This window comes from Scomber japonicus, chromosome 6, assembly GCF_027409825.1.
Source record: "Scomber japonicus isolate fScoJap1 chromosome 6, fScoJap1.pri, whole genome shotgun sequence".
Taxonomy (NCBI): domain Eukaryota; kingdom Metazoa; phylum Chordata; class Actinopteri; order Scombriformes; family Scombridae; genus Scomber; species Scomber japonicus.
The window spans coordinates 34701094-34709828 of NC_070583.1; the positions used below are offsets into that span (position 1 = coordinate 34701094).

The 8735-nt window shown below is 43.3% G+C and overlaps 1 protein-coding gene across 1 annotated transcript in view; it reads right to left on the reverse strand.

The window, feature by feature from the left end:
* Positions 1-285: 285 nt before the first annotated feature.
* Positions 286-8735, reverse strand: part of si:ch211-137a8.2 (uncharacterized protein LOC777613 homolog) — a 23074-nt gene continuing 14624 nt past the window's right edge. The window contains exon 11 of the mRNA XM_053320296.1: positions 286-394. Within this exon, the coding sequence (XP_053176271.1) occupies positions 286-394 (109 nt within the window). The remainder of the gene's footprint in view (positions 395-8735) is intronic.

Consider the following 8735-nt stretch of genomic DNA (forward strand, 5'->3'; position numbering starts at 1 on the left):
CCCTTTCTTCTTTCCTTCCTTCCTTCCTTTCCTTCCTCCCTCCCTCCTTCTCTCCTCCCTTCCTTCTTTCCGTCCTTCCTTCCTTCCTTTCCTTCCTTCCATCTGTTCTTCCTCCCTCCCAGGAGGGTTAAGGACCTCTCTTTCTGGTAGATTTGGATAAATATGAATATAAACATGGACGTAAAATGAGTCATTTGAGCTCATCGTGCAATCTTTCTTTCACCTCAGTTTGAATTCTGTGCCTCGGACTCTCTGCTGCTCTGAATGTAGAGTGAACGTGAAGCTCTACTCTGGATCCAGGAGCCTTTTGTGTTCTACGTCAGCTGATCCCTCGTCTGAAGAGTCGACCCTCTTCAGCTGTGTCTCCTCAGCCGCTGTCATGGTAATATTATCTCTTTAAAACAGAAACACGGGTCATAGAGACGCCTGGAAGCTGTTAGACCGTAACAATGAATGTTCCCACGTTCACGCTGACAGGGACACGACGGTGACAGGGACACGACGGTGACAGGGACACGACCGCAGAGGAAGAGGAAGAATGCTTTAGATGAAGGTGAAACAAACACCCGTCAAGTTTAGTCAAATCTTCTCAAGTTCTTATTCCGAAGACTAAAATTAGTTTTGATTACCCACTGTGTCGTCCTCTCGGGTCAGATTGACCCCGTCTGTTTTGACTGTTCCTTCCTTCCTTCCTTCTTTCCACCCTCCTTCTTTCTTTCTCACTTCCTTCTTTCCTTCCTTACTCCCTCCTTTCCTTCCTTCTTCCCTTCTTCCCTTCCTTACTCCTTTCCTTCCTTCCTTCCTCCCTCCCTCCTTTCCTACCTTCTTCCTTCCTTCCTTCCTACCTTCCTTCCTACCTTCCTTCCTTCCTCCCTTCCACCTCCCTTCCTTCCTCCCTTCCTTCCCTCCTTCTTTCCTTCCTTCCCTCCATTCATTCCTTCCTTCCTTCCTTCCTTCCCTCCATTCCTTCTTTCCCTCCTCCCTTCCTAACTTCCTTCCTTCCTTGACTTGAGGACAACAGAAGGGTTAATATGTATCATTAATTAATAACAAACATCAAACCTGATGCTGCTTTTAAACTATTTTAAAGATATATTTTTTTAATTATTTATCACTGACTCGTATATTATGAGTTATGTGTATCTGTTATAAATAAGAAACTGCTTCTGTTGACCTGAGGTAGATCATGTTTGTTGACCTCTTGTCCTCCTTTAACTCGTTGAATGTTGAAATGAGATAATGAGAATATTAAAACATGCATAGTCACGCAGATCAGATGATAACCCAGATCAGTGTTCACCTACAGATCAGATTTAATACCTTTTATTAATGACGCTGGCTCTCTGCTCTACAGTTAATAATGATACACATTTATTGGCTGTTTGTAGACAATAAAAAGAAAATTAAAGATTAAAAAGCAACAGCAATGACAAGTACTGACTAATGATATATAAGCAAATAACGAAAAGCAGTCCACGACTTTTTGTACAATATCATACAGATAGATAATAAGATATAGACATACATTTTCTATGAGTTCACACATCCACGTGTCAGTTGTTCAGAAAAGCAGAGAGAGCAAGGAAAGGAGGAAAGAAGGAAAGAAGGAAGGGAGGGAGGAAAGAAGGAACAGTCAAAACAGACGGGGGTCAATTTGACCCGGGAGGACGACACGAAGGTTAAAGTCTAATTTTTGCATTCCTGTTTGTGATTGCACAGCTTCAGCAGAGTCTCAGAGGAAGAAGGAAGGAAAGGAGGGAGGAAGAAGGAAGGAAAGGAAGGAGAAAGGAAGGGAGGAAGGAAGGGAGGAAGGAAGAAGGAAAGAAAGGAAGGAAGGACGGAGGAAAGAAGGAAGGAAGGATGGAAGGTAGGAGGGATGGAGGGAGGACTGAAAGGAAGAAATGAAAGAAGGGAGGAAAGAAGGAACAGTCAAAACAGACGGGGGTCAATTTGACCCGGGAGGACAACAGGGAGTCTGAGACGCCATTTAAGAAGCTTTATTTCACACACACACACACACACACACACACACACACACACACACACACACACACACACACACACACACACACACACACACACACACACACACACACACACACACACACACACACACACACACACACACACACACACACACACACACACACTATTTACTGTGGTGCAAATCTGATGTTTAAATAGCTGCAGATGCAAAGGAGACCTACAGATGTGGAAAAGGAAACACACATCTTTATCCAGAGCAGACAATCTGCGGAGTGTTTGATGCTCATTTGTATCTTCTCCAGAATCTAAACTGATGAAATAAACAACAAATTAAATCTTATTTCTCTCTCAATCACTCAGTTGTCTCTCAGCTCACTCTCATATTCTCTATTTCCTGTGGTGCATTCCTGTTATTAGGATTTTAGCTGGAATACTGAGAGTACAACTTCAACAACAGATACTGCATTCTTCTCTCCAGTCTTCTCCTAACATGTTCATGTCACTTCCTTACAATGCTGAAGGGAAGGGAGCGAGGGAGAGGGGAAAAGAAGAAGAGAGCGTGAATCAAGTGTGCAGATGGTGGAACAGTTGTTGTCAAACTCTGCAAAAACAGTGTGATGTGCTTAACAAGACACAGCTCTCTTCTCTCTCCTCCTTGTCTCTCTGCCTCCCTCCTCCCTTCATGCTTGTCTCTTCTGCTTCTTCTTTCACCTCATCTCCTCTCGTCCTGCTTATCTCTCCCTCACAGTCCCTTCCCTTCTCTCTCTCTCTCTCTTTCTCTTTCCTTCTCTCTCTCCCTCTGCTCTGTCTCTCATCCCGTCCGTGCTGTCTCCGTCTTTTCTCAGAGTTCTTTAAGTGAGTGCTTCTAACTTTGTGTTTGGGGAGATGCAAATTAGCTTCACGTGGGGTTGTTGGAGTGGAAACACCTCCCTTTCCATATGGAGTGATGCTCAGAAGAGAGAGTTTGTGTGTGTGTGTGTATATACGTTGTGGATTTGTGTGTGCAAGTCAGATTTTGACTGTGTTTCTGAGGACCGGCTTGACAACGTGCTGTCTTGAGAGGACATTGTGGTTTGTGGGGACGTTGGCAGGTCATTGTCAGATCCTCAAAAAAAGGAAAAAATACTGATTTCAGTCGTTAGTGGTTAAACATGCAATGAGATATCCAGTTAAAGAGGAAGTATAATGCACATTTTCGGGGCTTTATTTATATTCTGGGGCTGTGCTGGAATATCTTTGCATAATTTACAGATAAACAAAACTACTCCTTTTTCTTTTGGGTTCACTCTGTGTCGGAAACAAGCCATTTTAGCTCCTGTCTGATTAGAAACTGTCACAGCAGACGTACTGGCTGGTCAGGAGGCTACATTAATAAACAGCAGAAGTAAGATTTCCAGACTTTTTCTCAGTCTTTAATCAAAATGTCAACACTGGTATACTGTGCATTATCTCCACTAGTACACAGAGTTTACACTGTTCCTTAAAGTCCGTGTAAAGTAAGAATAAATATGTGTTCTGAGTTTGACATACCACAGAAAAGTGTGTTGTTAACCACCCTGCTAAATTTGAATGATTAAAAAAATCGCCAAATATATGAAATTAGGCTTCAAAGTTGTGTAAAAATCAGCCTCTTTCTCTGCTACCAAACGCTGTGGGCGTGGCCGCCGAGTCCACTGAAACCCCGCCCCCTACCAAGTGTCACCTGTCAATCAAAGTCACCACCTCTACCAGAAACATGGACGCTAAGTCTGAGAGCTTTCTGCTGCTAACTCAGCTGCTAGCTCAGCGGCTAGCTCAGCGGCTGTCTCGGCTGCTAGCTTGGCGGCTAACTCAGCTAACTGGCTAACTGTAGACTGTAGTAGTAGTAGTGAGTGCTGAATGTATTTATACCTCTACAGCAGCTGGGGTGGGTTTATGCTAATCACTGCCGCGTTACAGAAATACATTTACCTCTTTCATGTGTTTAGAAGAAAATGTCTGAATTCACTTTACACAGTCTTTAAATGATAAAACACAATGATGTGTGGTCAGTAAAATGTCAAAGTGTATTTAAAAGGATTAAAACAATAAAATGATTGAGACTGAGTTCAATGTGCAATGGAAACAAACCCTATAAATAACCCTCCTGTTGTCCTCGAGTCAAGGAAGGAAGGGAGGAAGAAGGAAGGAAAGGAGATAGGAAGGGAGGAAGGAAAAGAGGAAGGAAGGGGGGAGGAAGGATTGGAGGGAAGTTAAATAGTATTGCAGTCACTTTCAGTCAGTATTGTACATGCAAGCATATTCGAATCAATACAATAACCAACTGCAGGTCTATTATTATTTTAGGTTTTTATATATTAAATAGACTGTACTGATATTGCACTTTTCTAGTCTTTTTGACCACTCAAATAACTTTTACATGTAATTCTGTATCTCAAATGTATTTAAATCCAGAAATTCAAATGTTTGGTCAAAGCACATATGTTGTAGCATCAAAAATCCATTTTCACAAGCCCTTCAAAAACATCTTATTGGTCCTGAAGCTGCGTCTCCACTCCCAGCTCCCATCTTTCTCCTCCAGATTTCCTCTCACTCAGCATCTGTCTGTCTCTCTGCTCGGTCTCTCCGCTCGGTCTGGTGTATTTATAAAAGTCTCACACACTCACACTCAGCACTGCTACATCACTCCTAGTATATCCAGAGAAGTTTTTTTTATGCTCTAACATACAGAGAGGGGGTATATTTGGCATGTATGTGTGTGTGGTGGTGGTGGTGGTGTTTTTTGGGGGGTCAGGGGGTGCAGCAGCAGAGCTCTAACCCACGTCACTGCCTCTTTGCAAACAGCTGAGTCGGCGTTTTTATTTGAAGAGCCCAGAATAAAAACACAGACAGCCGCCGCCGCCATCCTTTAAAAACCACAAAGCTTCTTTTGTTCAGCCGTCTAATGGAAGCAGGGTCGATTGGTTTTACATTCACTGGCTCTATATTGCCATCTTTATTCCCTGGGTGGTAATAAAATATGTATTTGTAGACTTTCAGACTGTTTTTTATATTTCTGCCTTACCTGAAATCATATAAGAGAACATTCATGTGATCTGTCTTCAATAAATGATCTTTGTAGTCAGATAAAGCTCTTTGGTCTCTTTGGTCTCACCCTTCTTACCTTCCTCCCTCCCTCCTTTCCTTCTTCCTCCCTTACTTCCTTCCTTTCTCCCTCCTTTCCTTTCCTTCCTTCCTCCTTTCCATCCTTCCTTCCTCCTTCCCTCCCTCCCTTCCTTCTTCCTCTCTTCCTTCCTTCCTTTCTCTCTCCTTTCCTTTCCTTCCTTCCTCCTTTCCTTTCCTTCCTTCCTCCTTTCCTTTCCTTCCTTCCTTGACTCGAGGACAACAGGAGGTACAGGTACAGTATAGTACAACCAATGCTGTTGCTACATCTATAAACACCTTCCAGCTGTGTGTGTGTGTGTGTGTGTGTGTGTGTGTGTGTGTGTGTGTGTGTGTGTATGTGTGTGTGTGTGCGTGTGTGTGTGTGTCATGCTCCACTCCAACAATAAACCTCATTCATCACACTGAAAGGGGGGAAAACCTCCTTGCTAGCCAACCTTCAACCTCAGCTGTAGCTAACCTTCATCTGTTCACCTTCCCCATCAGGACACAGCTGTGTGTGTGTGTGTGTGTGTGTGTGTGTGTGTGTGTGTGTGTGTGTGTGTGTGTGTGTGTGTGTGTGTGTGTGTGTGTGTGTGTGTGTGTGTGTGTGTGTGTGTGTGCGTGCGTGTGCGTGTGCGTGTGTGTGTACTGTGACACGGTTTCTCTTCAAAGCCAGAGAAAGGAAGTCAGGTGTTCAGGGCGACTGGTCGGTCCCTGCAGGGCGACCAGCAGATCAAAGTCTGTCCTGTCTGCTGGCGGGAGGCGAGGACGGAGAGACAGACGGAGGGACAGACGGACGCTCGGACGGACATTTAACCGACATTTAAGAAACTCTAATCGACTTAATCTTGCTCGTGTCAATTAATCGTGGTGTTCACCGTTGCCATGACAACAAAGGTTGTATAGCTTTAAAGGAATTTGAAAACTGTCGTCCTCCCGTCTGTTTTGACTGTTCCTTCTTTCCTCCCTTCTTTCCTTCCTTTCCTTCCTCCCTCCCACCCTCCTTCTTTCCTTCCTTCCTTCCCTTCCTCCCTTCTTTCTTTCCTCCCCCTACCTTCCTCCCTCCTTTCCTCATTTCTTTTCTCCCTCCCTTCCTCTTTTCCTTTCTCCCTCTCTCCCTCCCTCCCTCCTTCTTTCCTTCCTTCCTTCTTCCCTCCTCCCTTCCCTCCTTCCTTCTGTCCTTCCTTCCTCCCTCCCTCCCTCCCACCTTTCTTTCCTTCCTTCCTTCCTTTCCTTCCTTCTTCCCTTCCTCCCTTCTTCTTTTCATGTCCAGCTAAAACGATACACTGTACTGCATCTGTGTGTGTGTGTGTGTGTGTATATGTGTGTGTGTGTGTGTGTGTGTGTATGTGTGTGTATATGTGTGTGTAGACTTAATAATAATAATAATAAATATGTAAATAACACCATATTCCAATAATGAGAGTGAGTTAACGTCGGCAGCTAATCTCAAAATATATGCGACTGTACTTTTGGCTTTTCTACTACGGCAGCAAAGATATAATTACCATTTCTGATTGACGCCACGTTGGAACAAAAACCAATTTCAAATGTGAAAAACTTGACAGTGACGATTAATTGTTTTTGTGCTCTGAGCTGATATTGGAGCCGCGGCAGCAACCAGTGACAAGTCATTTCATTCCTCCAGTTGTGAGCGGCTCCTTTTGTTTGTGTTGTTTCATTGTGTGCCCATCAATAGTGTATTCAGTATTGAAGCAGTTTAAAGTGCATGCTGGTATTTGTAATGATTGTTTTTATCATGTGTGGATGAGATACACACTGTAAAGGTGGTTAAACTCAAAATGTAACAAGACTTCAACATTTTAGACTGAAACCAGATGCAAAATCAACTATTACTGGGAAGGAAGGACAGAAGGAAGGACAGGAGGAAGGAGGAAAAGAGGAAGGAAGTAAGGAGAGAAGGGAGGGAGGAAGGAAGGAAGGAGAGAAGGGAGGGAGGAAGGAAGGAAGGAAGGAAGGAAGGAAGGAAGGAAGGAAAGGAGTCAGGACAAAAAGAGGAAGGAATTTAGGAGATAAGGGAGAGGGGAAGAAAAGGAGGAAGGAAGGACGGAAGGAAGGAAGGAAAGGAGTAGGGACAAAAAGAGGAAGGAATTTAGGAGATAAGGAAAGGAGGGAGGAAGGACGGAAGGAAGGACAGGAGGAAGGAAGGAAAGGAGTAGGGACAAAAAGAGGAAGGAATTTAGGAGATAAGGAAGGGAGGGAGGAAGGACGGACGGAAGGAAGGAAGGAAGGAAGGAAGGACAGGAGGAAGGCAGGAAAGGAGTAGGGACAAAGAGGAAGGACTTAGGAGATAAGGAAGGGGGTAAGGAAAGGAGGAAGGAAGGAGGAATGAAGGAAGTAAGGGAGGGAAGGAAAGGAAGGAGGAAGAAGAAGAGGAAGGGAAGGAAGTAAGGTTGGAAAAGAAGACAGGAAGGAAATAAGGAAGGAAGGAAGAAAGGTTGGAAAAGAAGACAGGAAGGAAATAAGGAAGGAAGGAAGAAAGGTTGGAAAAGAAGACAGGAAGGAAATAAGGAAGGAAGGGAGCAAGGAAGAAAGGAAAAGAAGACAAGGAAGGAAAGTAAAGAAGACAGGAAGGAAACGATGAGAAGAAGGAAATAAGGAAGGAAGGAAGCAAGGAAAAGAAGACAAGGAAGAAGGAGGGAAGGAAGGAAGGAAGGAAAAGCTGGAAGGGAGTGAGGAAGGAAATAAGGAAGGAAGGGCGTGATGGCTCAGGAGAACACCTACGCAGCGTAAGACTCACTTTAGTTCTCACTGAAGATGTTAAATAAGAACTGTGATTAGTGAATGAGATAGAGGGTTAGAGAGAAGAGAGGTTTGGATGATTTGAATTATAACAGAATTCATTTAAGAACAAGGATGGAAGGAAGGAAAAGAAGACAGGAAGGAAGGAAATATGAGATGAAGGAAGGAAGGGCGCAAGGAAGAAAGGAAAAGAAGACAGGAAGGAAAGCTGGAAGGAAGGAGGAAAGAAAAGATGAGAGGAAGGAAGGACGGGAGCAAAAGAAGACAGGAAAGAAAGAGGGAAGGAATGTTGGAAAAGAAGAGAGAGGAAGGAAATAAGGAAGGAAGGGAGCAAGGAAGAGAGGAAAAGAAGACAGGAAAGAAGGATGGAAGGAAGAAAGGTTGGAAAAAAAGACAGGAAGGAAAGTTTAACCCCCTCTGCTTTAAAGACTTAGAAGTTAATTCAGCTTTTAATAAAAAACTATCAGTAATAAAATCAGACTTTTACATTTTATCTCAACAAATCAACTTCAAACATATTTGCAGAATAACTTTTGAAGATAATGTGAACTGAATTATTATAAACTATTGAACTTCCTCTTTAGTTTCACTGACAGACTGAACATGTTAATCATCCTGGGACACATTTAATATCTTATTTAATATTTAATCTTATTGTGTTTAATGTTGTGTTCAGGAACGGCTCTCATGGCGTCCATTACTACGACCACTACATGCGCTCCATCTACACCGTTCCTAGGGTGGCTACTCTCTGGGTGAGTCAGCTGATCACATCTGATCATATGATCACATGATCACATGCTCCCTTAACGGCCTTCATTAAAAGAGTCATTAATAAATATGTTTGATTCAGACCATAAAAT